This window comes from Carcharhinus amblyrhynchos, chromosome 1 (assembly GCF_965287045.1).
Source record: "Carcharhinus amblyrhynchos chromosome 1, sCarAmb.v2.hapA, whole genome shotgun sequence".
Lineage (NCBI taxonomy): Eukaryota > Metazoa > Chordata > Chondrichthyes > Carcharhiniformes > Carcharhinidae > Carcharhinus > Carcharhinus amblyrhynchos.
The window spans coordinates 69,759,878-69,781,129 of NC_137324.1; the positions used below are offsets into that span (position 1 = coordinate 69,759,878).

The window sequence follows — 21,252 nt, forward strand, 5'->3', positions numbered from 1 at the left end:
TAAGGTGGAATGTTGGCGTTGGTCTGGGGTGGGCAAAGTTACAAGTCTTACATCACCTAGTTAAATTCAACAGGTTTATTTGGAATCACAAGCTTTCGGAGCACTGTTGCTTCATCAGGTGAGTGAGTGTGATGAAGGAGCAGTGATCCGAGGGCTCGTGAGTCCAAATAAACCTGTTGGACTTTAACATAAGGTTTTTATAATCTCTGTATGAAGGCAGGGCAGATCAAGCTTGAAGAGGTGTATCGTATCCTATCCTCGAGGCCCAGGGACAACCAGTGTCCGTGACCTATTATCATATTTTCCATGGCTTCAAGGACTACCAGACAGCTTTGGAGGCTACCACGCTTCATGGGACCTCGCTCTATAATGGGGCAAAAGTCTCATTCTTCCAGGACTTCTCAGTGGCATACAGAAAAAAATGCAAAGGCTTCATTCTGGTAGGAAAGTGTTTGTAGTCTTGGAATTCAGTACGCCCTGCACGATTCTACTGTCCTGAGGTTCACCCTTGAATGTTCCATTAGGACATTTTCCAATCCTGCTGAGGCTTTGGTTCTTTGAGAATCCGTGAAAGGCAATAATTTATAATCACAATTCTCAGATCCTTGTTAATCCTGGACTGTACCCCCCATAATTATTTCTTCTTGTTGATCCTGTACTCTGCTTTTGGTGAGGACATCCTACGCCTGAGCGGAAGGTGAATTTTGCCAGCTATCCAATTCATAATCATTATCATTAATCCTTGTTAATCCTTGAATGCATCTCCTGGAATTACGTCGCTTAATTAATCCTGTTACATGATAGGGGCAATGCTCTGAGTAAGCATAGTAGAAAATTTTCATTTGAGATCCAGTTATCCTCGTGATGAGTCCAAGTGCATGCTTTCATTTTATCTCCATATAATTTCATCTCTTAATTGATCTGTTGCATGAATTATTATATTGATAAGTGAAATCCTGATATCCTGATGAGAATTTTGCTATCCATCCTGTTTTGAATCATATTTTGCAGTTTTTTGTCAATCCTTGTTAATCACTAAGTGTATCTCCTGTACTTCCATCTGTTAATTGATCCTATTACATGATTTATCACATTGGTTGTATACATGATACTGAATTTTCACTTGTTATTCTGTTGTACCAAGGAGCATTCATTTATTCTGAATGGAATGCATCTTACAATGTATTTGTTCTTGAGGAGTATGTTGTTTAGGTTGTATTGAATTAGAGCTGTACGAATTTTATCCATCTTATACTCCTGGTACATACAGTGGTGGACTTTATCACCAGATATCCTTTGTTACAATTACAAGTAAAATAAGCAATGCCATTGCAGGGAGTGGCCAAATTGTTTAATATGAAGGTAATAGGTGAGTCTTCAGCGAGTGAGGAAAACCCTGTAGAACTTTGTCATTTTTTTTGTGTTTTCCTTGTTTTGTGGTTATAGAATCTTTGTTCAACTCCTGTTGGGGTACAGACAGACAATACATCCTGGGAAAAGCTGGTGTGTTGTATCGTCAGCGCCTCCACCATGGCTGGAAATGGGGAAGCTTCCTTTGATGTGTGCCCATGTATGGCATGAAAATTCATGGTGGTTTAATAATGATTTTACCTGTGCTAACGTACCATATATTTTGTAATTGAATATGCAAGGGCAGTAGCTACTATATAGATTTGTTCCTGGAAATTGTGGAGAATTCATCGCTATTAAGAGGAAGACAATCTCATCTTTTCTTGAAAAGGAGAAAGTTGAGAATGGGGGTGAGGCGGGCTGTGGGTGACAGTGTGTATGTGATTGCATGCTCATACACGCCCCCTCACCCACAGCCAGTCTCAAATAAGGAGATAAGACTTGGAAATATTTATTGAGTAACAGAATTTTTTTATTATAAGAATTATTATAAAAATTATAAGACATAGAAACATCTTTTAAGTTGTTTTTGTGTGTTTGTTCCTATTGCACAATAATAATCATATATTGTGGTTTAACTTTTCACTATAATAAGTTTTCCCAGGGGTTCCTTCAGCACTCTTGGGAGGTCAAAAGAGTTCCATGGCTCAAAGTTTTAGAAATCCTGATATGACTTATTGAAGATGGCAGGGCATATTGAGAGAGCAGTTAATAAAGCATATTGTATCTTTGGCTTTATTAATAGAGGCATTCTAGGAATAAAGAACTGTAATTATGAAGATAGATTGGAGCGATTGAGACTGTTTCCTTTGTAGAAAAGAAGACGGAGAGGAGACTTGATAGAGATATTCAAGATCCTGCAGGGCATGAATAGGGTAAATAGTGAGATCCTGTTCCCACTCAAAGGAGTATCAAGAACTAGAGGACAAATTCAAAATAATTGGCAGGAGGTGTAAAAGTGAGGTGAGAGAAAAAAATATTTCATCCTGATGGTAGTTGGAGTCAGGAACAAATTTCATGAGACAGTGGTGGATTCAGGTTTGATTGAAGTATCCAAAAGTAAATTGGATTGCTGTCTGAGACGTGAGAATGTGTAAGGTTACAGGGATAAGGCAGGGGAGTGGCACTAGGTAGAATGCTGTTTCAGAGAGCCAGTGCAGACTCGATGGGCCAAATGATATCATTCTGCGTTAAAGATTCTTTGGATAAATACATGAAGAAATAAAAATTGCAGTGAAAGAGAAAGTGAGTGGAACTAATTGAATAACTCTTTCAAAGAGCCAACACAGACATAATAGGGAGAATGGCTTCCTTCTATGCTGCGAGCGATTGCCACTCTACAGAAGCTCTGGCCTAGTGAAATGCAGTACTTGATGGGAGAACAGTAGGTTAGAAGCATTGCAGAAAGTACCAATGGGTTGGTTCAGAGCAAGAAGCATTCAATGGATTTTGAGGCCCACGAGCAGAATGTGGGTTATGGTAGGTCAGACACTGGAAGTCAAGTCAAGACTATGAATATAAACAATTCCATCTGTTTCTGTTTCTAAACATTCTCTCAAAGGGATTACTTTTCTTTCTGAAAGAAAACAAACTGTGTGGTTTTAGACCGTGTCCCAGTGCTGCCAATGTTACCATTGACTGATACTGATAAGCATATGTAGCAAGTCAGGTTTCTTAAGGAACGATAATTCTAAATGATGAAAGTCGGAATCTGTCAGCAGCGTGACTGCTAAACAAATTAACATGCCTGTCACTGCCACAACAGGAGCCGAAAGGCATCCAGAATGAAGTGTGATATTCCAAATTGAACAAATACTCATTTATCTATATGTGATTAATATCTGTTGCAATTGTCAAAATAAATATCCTGAATAACTATAATGGATCTAAAGTCATTACTTATAGCTAACCAAAATAAAAACAGCAAGGCATGGTATTTAATGTAGGCCACAGAGGTCATTGGCAAGAGCCTCTTTTTGGGAAATCCTGCTGCATTGAGCTCAATCAAGCACTTAACTGGGCAGAAACAAATATTTTGCAGGATGAAGGAGTCTGGAGATTGAGGCCCCAAACACAGGCCCAGCAGCTCTTTATTGCTCAGCAGCATCAATGGGTGGTAATCGCTGCTGCAAGTAATGCATTCACCTGAGGCCTGGGATTGCTGAGGGGACCAGGTCTCAGCTGAGTGATGGCATAAGGGGGATAAGAACATAAGATCATGGATAGGGTTCACAGGTGGAGAGGGCTCAGCAAGGGCAGAGAGGGTGGTCCTCAATGGGGCACCAGCCCCTTCCCAATGAAGGGTCCATCCATCAGACACAGAGTGCCTTTAAAAGAGAGAAGCCCCTAGAGAACCGGACAGTCACTTTTCAGGCTTTCTGCTTTATGAGTCCCTCTAAGTGAACACGGACCACAGAGGGATGAGGGCCTTAAGTGGGCATTAATTAAAGGCCTCAGTTGGCGGAGAGATTGAACAGGTTGTCCATGAGCCTGCCCACCATGGCCTTAATCAGAGCAGAGGTGGGAAGACAGCTGGGTCCTCCCACCACCAAACAAGCTATGAAAGGGCATTAAATTCTGGTTGGCAGCGTAATGAGTATAATGTATTTAGTAATCTGCAACTAAACTAACATTCAAGAATTGCAGATTACTTCAAAACTAAACAAAATAGATTCAAAAGTTTTGAATGCTTATTTGAAAAGCCTTTTGCGAATTGATGCCAAGAGAGCTTGTAAACCAGAAAGCTAGTAAAAAGATTGGTGTAAAGAACGAGGATCCATGTCCAAGTAAACACTGAAAAGTTTGGCAATCATTCTGGAAAGTCAAACTAATACTCCACGCAGTTGGTATCAACTAACTATCCAATTGAATTTCAAGGGATTTGTGCAGAATAAAAGATCAGCTCCTGATCATAGTCTCAACAGTACATGTGAAGTAGGAGCAACAGCAGGCCATTCAGCCCCTCAACCCAACTCCACCATTGATAAAACCATGGCTGATCTGATTATGGTCTTCAATTTACTTTTCTATTCCTTTGTCAGTCAAGATTTATCAGACTCGGCCTTTAAAATGTTCAGTGACCTTGCCTTCACAATGCTCTGATGACCTTTTAAGAGAAAAAAAATCTTACCTCTGTCTTAAATGGGAGACCCCATATTTTTAAACTGTGTCCCCTAGTACTTTCAGCATCCACTCTCAAATCCTCTCAGGATTTTATATGTTTCAATAAGATAATTAGAAGTGCCTGATTTCAACTACTTGACTGGTTGCAGCTTCCATCTAGTAAGATAATAGTTTGCACCATGATGTTCAATGCTGTTATCCGTTGTGACTCAACTAACTGTCCAGTTGAATTTTAAGGGACATGTGCAGAATAAAAGTCCAGCACCTGATCATTGACCCAACAGTACGTATGATGTAGGAGCAGGAGCAAGAGCAGGCCATTCAGTCCCCACCACATTTGAAGACGGTGGGCTGAGAAGTGCTTAATTGACTGGACTCTGTTTTCTCTTCTCAGCCAGCTGAGCTTTTCATTTGTGCTTGTCTCTTCCAGTGCCCTTCCAAAAAGTCAGCTTTCGGAGGTGACAGATGTCAGCAACTTGCCTCCCAGTTGATATTGTCTGTCATTTTGATATGTGACTTGTAGGCACTCTTGTAGCAGAGATGTGGAAGCCCAGAAGCTCATTATGCAATGGCTGATTCACTGCACAGAAAGTCTTTGTGCATTTTTAAAAAAATTTGTTTATGGGATATAGGCGTCACTGGCTAAATCAACATTTACTGCTCATCCTAGTTTTCTTTAAGAAGGTGATGGTGAGCTGCCTTCTTGAACTGCTGCGGTCCCTGAGTCGTGGGTACGCTCACAATGCTGTTAGGGAGGGATTTCCAGGATTTTGACCCAGCAACAGTGAAGGAGCTGTGATATATTTCCAAGTCAGGATAGTGAGTGACTTGCAGGGAAACCTCCATGTGGTGGTGTTTCCAGGCATCTGTCCTTCTAGATGGTAATGATCATGGGTTTGGAAGGTGCTGTCTAAGGAGCCTTGGTGAATTCTTGTCGTGCCACTGTTCATCAGTGGTGGAGGGATTGAATCTTTGTGGAAAAGGCAATATTCAAGCTTTGTCCTGGGTGGTGTGCGGCTTCTTGAGTGTTGTTAGAGCTGCACTTACCCAGACAAGTGGAGAGTATTTCGTTACTATTCTGGATGGTGCCTTATAGGTAGTGGACAGGCTCTGGGCAGTCAGGATGATTCAAAGCCTTTGACCTACTCTGGTAGCCACTGTATTTATATGGCTTGTCCAGTTCAATTTCTGGTCGACTCTCATGGGGTATTCAGCGATAGTTGTGTCATTGAATGTCAAGGGGCAATGGTCAGATCCTCATGTTGGAGATAGTCATTGCTTGACACTTGTGTGGCGCAAAAATTATTTGTCCCTTGTCGGACCAATATGCAGTACCTGTCCTGGGAGTGTTCAACGGGGATAGCGTAGAGGGAGCATTACTCTGTATCTAATCCCATGTTGTACCTATCCAAGGAGTGTTTGATGATTGACAGTGTACAGAAAGCTTCATTCTGTATCAAAGCCTGTGCTGTACCTGTCCTGGGAGTGTTTGATGGAGGACAGGGTAGAGGGAACTTTACTTTGTATCTAACCCTGTGTTCTGGGTGTGTTTGATAGGGACAGTGTTGAGGGAGCATATTGGCGGACATGGACTGCTTCAGTATCTGAGGAGTCACGAATGATTAAACTTTAAATGATTAAACAACTGCATATTGGCAGACATGGACTAATTTAGTATCTGAGGAATGATTAAATTTTGTGCAGTCATCAGCAAACTTCCCCACTTCTGACCTTATGATGGAAGGAAAGTCATTGATAAAAACAGCTGAAGATGGTTGGGCCTAAGACACTACCCCTAGGAACTCCTGCAGTGATGTTCTGAAGTGAGATGATTAACATCCAATCAACACAACCATCTTCCTTTGTATGTGGTATGACTCCAACCAGTGGAGAGTTTTCCCCCGATTCACATCGACTCTAGTTTTACTAGGGACTTGATGCCATACTCAGACAAATATTGTGTTGATGTCAAGAGCAGTCATTCTCACCTCGCCTCTGGAATTGAGCTTTTTTTGTCCATGTTTGAACAAAGACTGTAATGAGGTCAGGAGCTGAGTGATCCTGGAGGAACCCAGACTGCCATGAGCAGGTTATTGCTGAATAATGCCACTTGATAGCACTGTTGATGATTCCTTCCGTCACTTTACTGATGATTGATGCTAGACTGACGGGGCAATAATTTACCGTATTGGATTTTTCCTGTTTCCTGTGCAGAGAACATATCTGGGCAATTTTCCACATTGCTGGGTAGATGCCAGTGTTTTATCTGAACTGGAACATCTTGGCTTGGAGTGCAGAAGGTCTGGAGCACCAGTCTTCAGAACAATTGCTGGAATATTGTCAGGGCCCCTGACCTTTGCAATATCCAGTACCTTTAGCCATTTCTTGAAATCGCATGGAGTGAATTGGTTGAAGCCTGATATCTATGATGCTGGGGACTTCCGGAGGAGGCTGAGATGGATCATCCATTTGGCACTTCTGGCTGAAGATTGTTGTGAATACTTCAGCCTTATCTTTTGCACTGATGCAGTGGGCTCCTCCATCATTTAGGATATTTTTGGAGCCTCCTCTTCCAGTGAGTTCTTTAATTGTCCACCACCATTCATGGTTGGATGTGTCGGGACTGTAGAGCTTAGATATGATCCATTGGTTGTGGGATTGTTAACTTTGTCTTTTAACTGCTGCTTATGCTGTTTGCCTTGCAAGTAGTCCTGTGTTGTAGCTTCACCAGGTATAAACTGTCATCCGTCCGATGAATGTGGCCGAACTCACACAAGTGGCGTTGGCTTAGCAATGAGTGTATACTGATGGATTTAGTGTGCTTCACGCCCTTTAAGTTGGTGACTTTGTCCTGCCAAGAGATACCAAGGCTGTTTCTGAGACATCAAAGATTGAAACTGTTCAGCCTACCTAGCATATATTCTTCAGGTCTCACCACTGCTGGGGATGCAGGCTTAGTAGATTCGCAGGTTGGTGTTTGTGATAGATTCATTCAGCCAAAATTTGCAGTCTGACAAGGGCAACATGAGTCATTATTTTCCCACAGTGCTCAACAGAGTGATACTTCATTAGTTGTTGCAATCATTGCAGTCGCTCTTGTTTTACAGAGTGACATCTCTGTATTACACACATCCTGGGGCATTGCACCCTCCCTCCAGGAGACAGAGAATTCGTGCAGATGCTGGAGGAATGCTAGTTTTCTGTGCTTGATGTGTTCAGACAGTATAGCCTGAAGTATGATCAGAGAACCATTTTTAGAGGGTTCTATTATCGAGCACAGCAAGATCCATCCGATGAACCTTGCGCCCTGCTCACACATTTCCCCTGTACTCTTCTCTTGCCAGATGTTGACGTAATATTTTTCTTTCGGTGATCTACTCTCTGATCTACTCTCTTGTCATTGTGTCAATATTCAGCCTATTAATTTCCATGTTGATCACATTATCAGTCAGCCACAAGTCATCTGTCAGCCATATACACATGGTCTTGACATTACAGCTTGCCAGTCAAAGAGTTGGCATCTTTCTTTCTTTGTCCTGGTGAAGTAGATTCCTCCACCTGCTGACCAGAGACTCTAAGATCCAGCAGCCATTGAAGCAGATGGTGTGTGGCAAGTCAATATCTTACTGGTCAGAAATTGTCTGAGTTGCGATGGACAGCATCTGGGATACATTGGCCTTTCCCAGAATCAATGACAGCCTGTAACACTTATGCACTACACCAATTGAGTTGGGTTTATCACTCATAACTGCTGTTCCCTCATGTTGTGTTAGCAATTTGCAGCAAAACTGGAGTGTCCTCTCCACATGCAAGCCTTGGCAAAATTTCCGAAGATCCTATCCAAACATTAGGATCCCCCTCTCGACCTCCTTGGTTGAATCCAAAGGAGTGCAAAGCAATATGTTTGTCACTGACTTGGCTGCAGGTAGTTTTTCACAGGGTATTATTGTCACTTGCTAGACCAACATTTATTGCCCATCCCTAATTTTGCTTGTAAAGATTGTTGTGAACCACCTTGAAGTGCTTCAGTCCATTTGGTGTGTGGGTACACCCACAGTGCTATTAAGGAGGGAGTTGCAGATTTTGATCTGGCAACAGTGAAGGAGCAGTAATATAGTTCCAAGTCAGGGTGGTATGCACCTTGTAGGAGAACCTGTAGATGCTGGTATTCCCATGCATCTGCTGTCCCTGTCCTCCTAGGTTGTAGAAGTTGTAAGTTTGAAAGGTAGTGTTGAGGAAGCCTTGATGAGTTCATGCAGATAATCTTGTGGATGATACAGTGTTGTCACTGTATGTCGATGGTGGAGGGAATGGATGTTGAATGTGGTAGTTGGGGTAGCAATCAGTGGGAGGTGGTGGAGAGGCACTCAAGTTTCTGGAAAAATTACATATTTAGATATCATTATGCCTTTGAGCTCCACTCCAGATGTTTTTACCACAATTTTTTCCTTGGCCTTCAACTCTCCAAAGATATCCATAAGACAGTGGAGCTCTTTGCCAATAACTGGGAGTTTGCTTCATGAACAACTTGCCACTCAAAAGGAAAATCATCTGAGCTGTACTTACAGGAAATATCACAATGTATTTTTAGTTTACTTGTGGCATAATGTTAAAGTGCACTAACTGGGCATTCAGTTCTGTATTTGTACCATACCTAGGGATCATGGCTGGAATTTTACCACCCTGCCCACCATAGGCAGCACAGTAGCATAGTGGTTAGCACTGCTGCCTCACAACACCAAGGACCCGGGTTCAATTCCCTGCTTGGGTCACTGTGCGGAGTTTGCATGTTGTCCCCACGCCTGCATGGGTTCCTTCCGGGTGCTCCAGTTTCCTCCCACAGCCTGAAAGACACGCTGGTTAGATGTATTGGCCATGCTAAATCCTCCCTTAGTGTACCTGAACAGCTGCCAGAGTGTGGAACCTAGGGGATTTTCACAGTAACTTTATTGCAGTTTTAATGTAAGCATACTTGTGATACTAATAAAATAAACTTTAAACTTAAATTGGAATCAGAGCGAGTGAGGAGGGTAGACAATGGGAACGACCTTCGGCAGATTTTTATGGATTCGGGATGAGCGAGGCTGTAAAATCCTGTCCCATGTGTTTTGCACAAATGTCCAATTTGTTTTGAAGCACATTTGAGGTTCATAAAATTAGAACTACACAAACTGTATTTGTTACTTTATAATCAGCATCTACTAATGTTTTAAACTTTCTTTGGTTTATAAGTAAAAGGTGAATGCAATCTAGATTATGTTTGAGCCTGACCCATGTCAGTGATAGATTAATTAATTCTGTTGAAGTATTGTTTGCACAAAATATTTAATGTTGTACATTAATAGATGATTAAAACTACTCTTTTGTGTTTCAATATGCTCCTGTAAGTTTATGAGATGCAAGTGATCATAGAGGGGAATTTTATATGCTTCCATCATGTTTGTCTGATTTATTTCTCATTTAGGATGTCGCATGTCCTCCAGTTTGAGGAGCAAACAAGAAAAGTAAAAGATGCAAACATGCAGGATGAAGACACTTTTGAAATACATGATCCCCGGAATCCAGTGAACAAGAGAAGGAGAGAGGAAAGTAAAAAGATCATGAAGGAGAAGAAAGAGAGAAGATGAACTTCCAGTCCTCCATGAATAGCAGTTGCATGTAACTGATAAATTCTGTCCTAGTCATATATACTAGGTGATGTCTGCGAGTACATAGGCAGCTTGATGCAGTCTGTATTATCACAAACTTGCAGGATGACTCTTACCAAAAGAATACATTTTCTAATGATTTTCTTTGAAATAGATAGAAAATAAATTTTATTATAGCAGTTTTGCTGTTCTTCTGCAGTTTCTATCATGTAGCAGAATATTTTATTCTTCTTATTCATAGGTTAGATCTCCATAAGGATAATAACGTAACTGCAGGAATACTTTGTGTGTGGTCAGTTTCTTTATTCATTTTTCATCCTTCACATGGAGTAAAACCTTGATTGCTAGGATCTGAAAAAGAAAAATTTATACAGAGCGCACACATTATGTCATTGTAGAATGACAGGCCATATGAATATGATGCCTTCCTCAGCAATCTTGGAAGTGGGGGAAGCCATGCTTAAGTCTGGGGTGAGAAGCTTCATCGATTACCTTTTTGTCCTGCTGTCTTTGCCCACTTATAAGGGCCTTATGCCACTGCTGCTTGTATTCAACGAGCAGTGGGCTGACCATGCACAACGCCTGAAAAACAAGCCCTATTGTACTTGTTTGAGGGCTCCCAGAAGGTCCATCATTCAAATGCACTCAGTGATTGAGGGATCTGGCACCGAGGGGGAGACCCGCAGAGAGACACCTTGTTGCATTTTCTTCTGATACCTTCCTCCTCTGCCACGCTGACCCCCAACCCCATGGTACTCCCTACTTCCTGGATCTTTCAGAGATCCAAACCCTCTGCTTGGATGTGTTGCAGGCAGCTGCCACCATTCCTGCTGGTGCTCCTGACGTTGGCAACTGAAGGCCTCTGGTTGGCCAGTTGCTCTCAGGCAGGGTTTTTGAAGATGATGAGGGACCCAAGCTCTGGCATTCTCTTCCAGTCTGTAATCTCTTCATGTTGTAGTGGATGATCTTTTTCTGCATTATGGCAGATGGATAGACTGTGAACAGGCAAATACCAAAGTGGGTGGTAAGAATTCTATTTGTGCTGAGTGGACCTGTGTAAGGAATGACAACATGAGCTGTATAGAATGTAAGAGATGAAGATATCATAGTGTGAGAGACAGAATCAGTGATGATGTGCCTTATGCAAGGATTGTGTGAAATCCCTACAGACCGTAACTCTGCAAATGCTGATAGGCTTGAGAGTATGAGAGTTGAGAATGAGGAGAAAGTTGACTTCCCTGGCAGAGCAGATGAGATCATTCATCCTCTTCCTGCACCAGGTAGTATTCTACATCTGAGGAGCATTGCACTGACCACCCTGACAATTGACTTCCAAGCTGGATGTGAGGTTTCCATCACAGGGGTAAAGGATGTCCCAGTGTTCCTCAGCTGCTTCAAGAACTACCTCCAATGCAATGTCACTGAACTTATGGGCAGCAGGCTTCTTATCTTTCAGAGCAATCACTCACTATGACCAGGCCTGGGCTACAGTAAGAGAAATGATGTTTGCAGATAGGTTTAAATATGGCACCTGGAAAGATGGTCCAGTGAGATCTCAGCAGGCTGGATGAATCCCAGCCCACCATGCCATGACATGTATTTCATATTCATGCATATATAATGAAATGAAAACCGGACGATCTGATGCATAAGCCATCACACTAGACAGCGGGAAATGCAGTATTTTTCACACCAGACACCTTAGTCTCCGAAGCAGAAAATTCCGCTCAAAGTTTTTGGTGATGAGTATGTACAGACAGAGCGTACACTCTCAAACTGGTCACCCAAACTATCAGGGCTCCTTGAGCTAATCACAACCCAGACCCTATCCAGGACCCATTGGCCCCTTTGTCTTCCATTGCTTTATACAAAAAATATAAAAATGATTAAATGTTGTTAAAATTGGAATTAATTTGACTATTAATTCTGGCTTAAGCAACCTCAAAAGGATTTTTGGATAAAGATTGAATGAAAAAGATAGAAAAACCTTCACGCAATTAGAATGTATTGTGGGAGCTTGGAGAAGTAGGGGGAACACTGCCAATGTGGAGAATGAAGAATTGAGGGAGGGAGGAAAAGGGACAGTGTCAGGATGGATAGCAGGTAAAGAGATGTCCCAGCATGGATTAGAACAGGAAACGAAGTAGCAGCAGGGTCAAGAATGGGATAAAGAGTGCTACCATGAACAGGGTAAAGGAGTGGACAGACTACAAGAAAATAAAGAATGTCACTTCCTCACACTGAAGCATTTTGTTCTGATCATGTGGAATACACATTCTCACCGTGTCTGCGTGGAGTGTGGAATACATTCAACAAATAGTTTCTTATGATTCACAATGATCTGCAATTACACTGTAAGTGGCATGCATAAGCACAAACAACTTCACTAGTAAATTAAAACTGAATATTCTTTATTTTGCTGTTGGTCATAAATTATATTGAATAATAGAACTGAAGTTTATTTGTCACAAGAAGGCTTATATTCACTCTGCAATGAAGTTACTGTAAAAATCCCCTAGTCGCTGCATTTCAGTGCCTGTTCCAGTACATTGAGGGAGAATTTAGCATAGCCAATTCACCTAACCTGCACATCTTTGGACTGTGGGAGGAAACCGAGCACCCGGAGGAAACCGAGCACCCGGAGGAAACCCACGCAGACACGGTAGGAATGTGCAAACTCCACACAGGCAGTGACCCAAGACAGGAATTGAACCCGGGTCCCTGGCAATGTGAGGGACTCTACGCTATGAGGCAAAGGGGCCACTTAAGTGGAAGGCACTGGCCAATTCCAGCCACAAAAGAACTCCAAATTTTTTGAGACCCTGACCTTGTTTAAGTTTGGCAAATAACTTGTGGTAAACCAAACAGTCTCATCAATTTGAAGGCCTCAAGCTGGATCTGCTATCAAGGGCCCTTGTGGACTGGTTGCATTGTTATTTCAGAGGGTGGCTGTATTGGGCTACAATGACCCAGATTTGATTGTTTCCAGAGGAGCAGTTTGAGTTGTGATTCAGTGAAGAGACTTTGTAGGTAAGGGGGATTTTTACCTTACTTTTGTCGGAGTTTTTTTTTCTAAGGCGGGAGTGTAAAACCAGAAGTAGCCCACAGTGAGACCTGGGAAGGTTTTTGACCAATAAATTTGAATGGGGAGGAAACCTGAGACTCTACATATCTAAAGTCTCCCACCCTCCCCCCTCTAACCTAAAAAAAGATGGAGTGAGAGCAGGTAAGCTTTTTTTTGCTTACTCCTCTGATCTAAGGGGGTGAGGAGATATTAGGCAAGATCTTTCTTTTTATCTAGAGGGAATGGCAGGAACGGCAGTGCAATGTTTCTCCTGCAGGATGTTTGAGGTGAGGGACGCTGTCAGTGTCCCTGCTGATTTCACCTGTGGGAAGTGCACCCATCTCCAGCTCCTCAAAAACCGCATTAGGGAGCTGGGACTGGATGAACTTCAGATCATTCGGGAGGCAGATGTGATCATGGTTAAAAGCTTCAGGGATTTGGATACTCCAAAGAATGGAAATAGATGGGTGACAGTGAGAGGGGCTGGGAGGAAGCAGCCAGTGCAGGGATCCCCTGTGGTTGTTCCCCTCAGCAACAAGTATACCACATTGGATAATGTTGAGGGGGATAACCTACCAGTGGTAAGCCACAGTGACCGGATCTCCAGCACTGAGTCCATCCCTGTGCCTCAGAAGGGAAGGGAGAGAGCAGGAGAGCAATAGCAACTGGGGACGTGATGGCTAGGGGGGGCAGATAGAAGGTTCTGCAGCAGCAAAGGAGACTCACGGATGGTATGTTGCCTCCCGGATGCAAGAGTCCATGATGTCTCAGACCATGTTTTCAAGATTCTTAAGGGGGAGGGGGTTCAGTCGCAGGTCATGATACACATCGGTACCAACGACATGGGTAGGAGAAGGGTTGGGGATTTAAAACAGGAATTTAGGGAGCTAGGGTGGAAGTTGAGAGCCAGGACAAAGCATGTTGTCATCTTTGGTTTGTTACCAGTGCCACGTACTAGTGAGTTGAGGAACAGGGAGAAATGCAGATTAACATAATGCTGCAGGGATGGTGTAGGAGACAGGGTTTCATTTACTTGGATAATTGGCATACATTCTGGGAAAGGTGGGACCTGGACAAACTGGATGGTTTGCACCTGAACCAGAGGGGCAGTAATATCCTGGGAGGGAAATTTGTTATGGCTCTTCGGGCGGGGGGTGGGGGTTTAAACTAATTTGCCAGGGGGATGGGAAAATGAGCTGTAGTCCAAAAGCTGGTGTTGAGGGTCATGAGGTACTGAGGAAGGTATCAAGGTTGCAGGAGTGTACAGGCAGACAGGATGTTGGTTTGAAGTGTATCTGCTTCAATGCAAGGAGCATCAAGAATAAGGTAAGTGAACTTGGAACGTGGATTGGTACTTGGGACTATAATGTTGTGGCCATTATGGAGACATGGTTAGAACAGGGACAGGAATGGTTGTTGACAGTTCCAGGGTATAGATGTTTCAGTAAGAGTAGGAAAGGCAGTAAGAGAGGTGGAGGAGTAGCATTGTTAATCAAGGATAGTTTAACGGCTGCTGAAAGGCATTTCAAGGGTGATCTGCCTACTGAGGTAATATGAGCTGAAGTTAGAAATAAGAAAGGGACGGTCATATTGTTAGGAGTTTTCTATAGGCCCCCAAATAGTAATAGAGATGTGGAGGAGGAAATGCAAAGCAGATTATGGATAGGTGTGGAGGTCACAGGGTAGTTATCGTGGGTGACATTAACTTTCCAAATATTGACTGGAACCTTTATAGGTTGAATAATTCGGATGGGACACTTTTTGTACAGTGTGTGCAGGAGGGTTTCCTGACACAATATATGGATAAGCTGACAAGAGATGGGGCCACATTGGACTTGGTACTGGGTAATGAACTGGGCCAAGTGTTAGATTTGTTTGTGGGAGAGCACTTTGGAGATAGTGACCACAATTTGGTGTCTTTTATTATTGCAGTGGAGAGGGATAGGGTCACATGGCAGGGCAAGGTTTATAATTGGGGCGGGGTAATTATGATGTGATTAGGCAAGAATTAGGGTACATAAGATGGGAACAAGAACTGTCAGGTATGGGCACAAATGAAAAGTGGAGCTTTTTCGAGGAACAAATACTGCGTGTCCTTGATAAGTATGTCCCTGGCAGGTAGGGAGGAAATGGCTAAGCGAGGGAACCATGGTTCACAAAAGAGGTTGAATGTCTTTTCAAGAAGGAAAAGGAAGCGTATGTAAGCATGAAAAAACAAAGTTTAGTTGGGTCATTTGAGGGTTACAAGGTAGCCAGGAATGAGTTGAAGAAAGGGCTTAGGAGAGCTAGGAGGGGGCATGAGAAGTCCTTGGCAGGTCGGATAAAGAAAAACCCCAAGGTATGTGAAAAATGAAAGAATGACCAGGGTGAGGTTAGGGCCGGTCAAGGACAGTAGTGGGAACTTGTGCATGGAGTCAGAAGAGATAAGTGAGGTGTTGAATGAATACTTTTCTTCAGTATTCACTAGGGAAAGGGGCCATGTCTTTGAGGATCAGTGTGTGATACAGGCTGATAGGCTGGAGGATGTAGATGTTCTGAGGGAAGATGTATTAGCAATTTTGAAAAACCTGAGGGTTGATAAGTCCCCTGGGCCAGATGGGATACATTCTAGGATACTTTGGGAGGCAAGGGATGAGATTGCAGAGACTTTTGCTTTGATCTTTGGGTCCTCACTGTCCACAGGGATTGTGCCAGAGGACTGGAGAGTGGCAAATGTTGTTTCTCTCTTCAATCTTCAAGAAAGGCAATAAGAATGATCCTGGTAATTATAGGCCAGTTAGTCTTACTTCGGTGGTTGGTAAGTTAATGGAAAGGGCCCTGAGAGATAGGATTTATGACCATTTGGAAAGATACAGTTTAATCTGGGATAGTCAGCACAGTTTTGTGAGGAGTAAATCCTGCCTCACAAATTGGTTTGAATTCTTTGAGAAGGTAACTAAGTGTGTAGACAAAGATAGAGCAGTTAATGTCGTATACATGGATTTTAGTAAGGCTTCTGATAGGGTTCTCCGTGGTAGGCTTATGAAGAAAGTAAGGTGGTGTGGGCTAGAAGGAAATTTGGCCAATTTGGTAAGTAACTGGCTGTCTCATAGAAGACAAAGGGTGGTGGTGGAGGGAAAATTTTCAGACTGGAGGCCAGTTACCAGCGATGTACCACAGGGATCAGTGCTGGGTCCTTTGCTATTTGTGGTTTTTATCAATGACTTGGAAGAAGGGGCTGAGGGGTGGGTTAGTATATTTGCTGTTGACACCAAGATTGGTGGAGTAATGGATGAGGTGGAGGGCTCTTGTAGGCTGCAAAGAGGCATTGATAGGATTCAGTGCTGGGCAGAAAAGTGGCAGATGGAGTTTAACCCTGATAAGTGTGAGGTGATTCATTTTGGTAGGACAAACTTGAATGCAGATTGCAGGGTCAATGGCAGGGTTCTGCGGAATGTGGAGGAACAGAGAGATCTTGGGGTTCATATCCACAGATCTCTGAAGATTGCCACTCAAGTGGATAGAACCGTGAAGAAAGCTTGTAATGTGTTAGCATTTATTAACAGGGGGTTTGAGTTTAAGAGCCGTGGGGTTATGCTGCAACTATACTGGATGTTGGTGAGACCACATTTGGAATATAGTGTGCAGTTTTGGTCACCTCACTATAAAAAGGATGTGGAAGTATTAGACAGAGTGCGGAGGTGTTTTACCAGGATGCTGCCTGGTTTAAGGATAGGACTTATGAGGAAAGGTTGAAGGAGCTGAGGCTTTTCTCTTTAGAGCGGAGGAGCATGAGAGGCGACTTAACAGAGGTTTATAAGATGATGAGGGGGATAGATAGAGTGGACGTGCAGAGACTATTTCCTCGGGTAGATGTAACCGTTACTATGGGGCATAACTATAAGGTTCATGGTGGGAGATATAGGAGGGATGTCCGAGGTAAATTCTTTACTCAGAGAGTGGTTGGGATATGGAATACGCTGCCTGCTGTGATAGTGGAGTCAGACACTTTAGGAACTTTCAAGCGGTTATTAGATAGGCACGTGGAGCACACCAGAATGATAGGGAGTGGGATAGTTTGCTTTTGGATTTGGACATAACTCGACACAACATTGAGGGCCGAAGGGCCTGTACTGTGCTGTACTTTTCTATGTTTCTATTTGTATTTGCGGGCCTGCAGGAGCCCACAAAAATAACTTACAACTTAACCTTTAGTGGGCCTCCTTCATACCATCGTCCATGGAATTGATTTGGATCCAATTTACTTCATAAGACCCAGTTTCATATTAAAAGGGTCTATCGTCTGGAAAGGCAGGTACATCAAATACCTGGAGGAAGCCCCTTTCCAAATGATGCTTGTGTTAACAGAGCGGTAAGACTTCGGACCACAGTTAGTGTAAGGTGAAGTCAATGAAAATTGACCCGAAATTATTTATTTGTCCTTTTTAAGTTTGGCGTCCCAAAATAGCTGCTGCATAACCTGTATTTTCAAAAGTGAGTGCCACCTAAGAGATGAACAAGGTTAAAAGTGGATATTCAATGTACTAATTTTGTGTAGCTACCATGGACTGCCTAACCCATCATTTAAAGCACATTCATTACATTTCTTAGTATAAGACATCTTGTGGCACAGTGGGTAGTGTCACTGCTCGGAGTCAGAAGCACTGGATTTGAGTCCCACCCAGGGGCTTGATGGCCAAGGAAGATGTATTCAGAATGGGCTCAAAAAGGCTGATTATAAATCTGCAAATCCTTCCAATTCACACCAAAGAAGCTAGTAAGAGCAGGAAAAATTCCTGGCCAGCCATATGAGGGAAAGGAAATCAGAGCCTTTATCTTCTCTATCCATAGTTCCAGACTACAACATGCACGTAAAAGTGTTTGTTGCCACTGTAATTCGGACTCCTTGAGTGGTTTGTGACAAATGATTTGTTAGTGTATGTGCTTAAGAGCAATATTATGATTAGATATTTTTCCGCAAACACACCTTTGACCACATGGCAATTAAGCAGTGGCCAGTGCCTAACGTCCTTGGGGCCCTGAGAGAAAAGGAGATGGTGAATCCTGTCAGATGGTTCCCTGAGCAGACTGTCAGTGTCATCTGGCAGAACGCGTCATCACCAGAACTCACAAACAAGCACCAAGATCTAGCTTGGCTGGTAGTGAGAAGGGCACTCCCCATCAGATCCTTTATGCACACTGGAGGGCTCAGCATCACTGCATGCTGCCCTCGAAGCGGTTGCAGGGCTGATGAGATGGTCACACACCTCCTTGTGGAATGTGCCTTTGCAAAGAAGGTCTGGAGTGAGACGCAGTGGTATTTGTCAATGTTTGTCCTGAGCAGCTTGGTGACGCAGGACTCTGTGCTCTATGGGCTGTTCCCGGGGACGCACACCGAGACAAATATCAACTGCTGCTGGAAGGTCATCAACTTGGTGAAGGATGCACTTTGGTCCACCTGAAACTTGCTGATCTTCCAGCTGAACGAACTGTCCTCAACCGAGAGTTGCAGACTGGCACATTCCAAGGTCCAGGACTACGTGCTGAGGGATGCACTGAAGCTTGGGGCAGCTGTCGCAAAGGCACAATGGGGAAAGGCCACACTGTGAGGCCTTTTAACAGAGGCAGATTGAGGGCTCGGGAACTGCAGAATACCCTCGGCCTGCGTAACTGTGTGCCAATCTGAGAAGTAACGGCACACAGTAAATTTTGAGGCATGTATATAGTTTTAAGTTTTGAAATGTAATGACTGTAATTTGCATAGAACTGTAAAAATGTTTTTATTCTGCACTGTTTGCTATTTTTAGACATGTAGTTTTGCCATGGTTTAACTGAGGTTTTTATGAATAAAGTATATTTTTGAAATAAAAAAATTATGATTAGATATGTCTGCTATCATGCATCAAAAAAAATGAACTAAATATGAACTAGTTAGTTGAGTTGGTAGATGCACCATAGCAAGCATTCTTTCTGGTTGTATCATAGCTCGGTATGGCTCCTGCTCTGCCCAAGACCACAAGAAACTGCAAAAGGTTGTGAATGTAACCCAATCCATCACGCAAACCAGCCTCCCATCTATTGACTCTGTCTACACTTCCCACTGCCTCAGAAAAGCAGCCAGCATAATTAAGGACCCCACCCATCCCAGACATACTCTCTTCCCTCTTCTTCTGTCAGGAAAAAAATAAAAAAGTTCGAGGTCACGTATCGACTGATTTAAGAACAGCTTCTTTCCTGCTGCCATCAGACTTTTGAACTGACCTACCTCACATTAAGTCGATCTTTCTCTACACCCTAACTATGACTATAACATTACATTCTGCACACTCTCATAAGAACATAAGAACCAGGAGCAGGAGTAGGCCATCTAGCCCTTCGAGCCTGCCCCGCCATTCAATAAGATCATGGCTGCTCTGAAGTGCATCAGTTCCACTTTCCTGCTTTCTCCCCATAACCCTTAAGAAACCATTGTCAATTGTCAGAAAATCCCATCTGGCTCACTAACACCCTTTAGGGAAGGAAATCTGCTGTCCTTATCTGTTCTGGCCTACACATGACTCCAGAGTCACATCAATCTGGTTGACTCACAACTGCCCTCAGGCAACTAGGCATGGGCAATAAATGCTGGCCAGCCAGCAATGCCCACGTCCCACAAATGAATAAAGAAAACCTTTTGTTCTTGGATGCTGTTGTGACGTTTATAGGGAAAACACACTAGGTGGAAACAAACTGCATTCTCCATCTCCAGTCTCCAAGCAATGAGCCAGCGATCTTTGTCTAGGTTCATGTAGTATGCCCTTGCATAGCAAGGTAGATGAGCTGGACCTCATGGAATGGTTATTCATAAGAGCTGCATGACTAATACTCACAATGGTAAATAATTGATATTAAATAGTATTTTGCTAACTAACATGAAGATGTAATTGTAGGAGGTTTTTCAGTGTAGGACAGAGATTGCTTGCTCTGGTTAACAGTTGCATCAGCATTGTATCATGTTTCTACCAAGATGAAAGAAGACAACCACAACAGAGAGGGCCGTGGTCTTTCTTCTAACAGTAATTAGAATGTTCCTATGACTGGTTTTAAAAGAAACACTAATCAAACTCAAATCAATCCAAGATGTGTGGGTTAGGTGGGCTGGCCATACTAAATTGCCCCTTTAGTGTGAGGGTGAGTGTCCTTCTCTATGAATGGTATGCTTTGTACAGCAAGCAAGAAACAATACTTTTTACTGTATTCTAATTGACGTGACAATAATAAATCAAAGATTGCAGAAGGCAAACTGCTTTTGTTGTTTAGGTAAAATGTTAATACAATTACATATTACATCTCTGCTTCTTAGATTATATCAAGGAATCCAGTCAAATTTGGAATTCTTTGCAACTGTGACAACATAAAAATAACCACAAGAATATAGGATAACCAAAGTTGCCTCTTGAGAATTTATTTCAGTACTGGTTCAGTATTCTGATATTTAGAGAATAGATGTAAGAATTTTTCAGCGCCATCCAAGTCTGAGAAACAGAAAATGTAATAACCCAAGGTACACAAATGGTAGCATATTGATGGTGGCAACCCTGAGACTTGTGAGAATTAATGCACAACAGACAATTCTGGACAGCTATTTACAAGCTGAAGTAAACTCCAGAAACCTAAAGCAATGATTTGTAATGAGGGCTAATGAAGATCAAATAATTTAGCAGCTGCTGCTGAAGCTACTGGCTCACAGCTCATCAATTCAGGGGAGACAATGACAAGAGGGAATAACAGTTAAAAATTTTAAAGAATACAGAATTGACCATCTAATAGGCGAAATTGGTTACGAGTATATATATCCAACGTATTAACTTTTGTGTAGACAAAAACTTAAATTGCAGAACTAAGATGCCTCCTGGAAACAATGTTCTAAGTCCCAGATAACCATAGGCTGCTCTCTCCTTTGAGGGAAAGAACTGACTGGCGATGGCTTTAACCTGAGGATTGCCACCCACAGGTGAGGAGTCATGTTGAGAAGGTGGGGCCTTCACG

General features: G+C 42.8%; 1 protein-coding gene across 3 annotated transcripts in view; it reads left to right on the top strand.

The window, feature by feature from the left end:
- The window catches only part of cwc27 (CWC27 spliceosome associated cyclophilin), a 178,487-nt gene extending 168,134 nt beyond the window's left edge, over positions 1 to 10,353 (top strand). For all 3 annotated transcript variants that reach the window (XM_080186522.1, XM_080186528.1, XM_080186534.1), the window contains one exon: positions 9,998 to 10,353. In XM_080186522.1, the coding sequence (XP_080042648.1) occupies positions 9,998 to 10,160 (163 nt within the window). In that variant the 3' untranslated portion in view covers positions 10,161 to 10,353. The remainder of the gene's footprint in view (positions 1 to 9,997) is intronic.
- Positions 10,354 to 21,252: the final 10,899 nt, after the last annotated feature.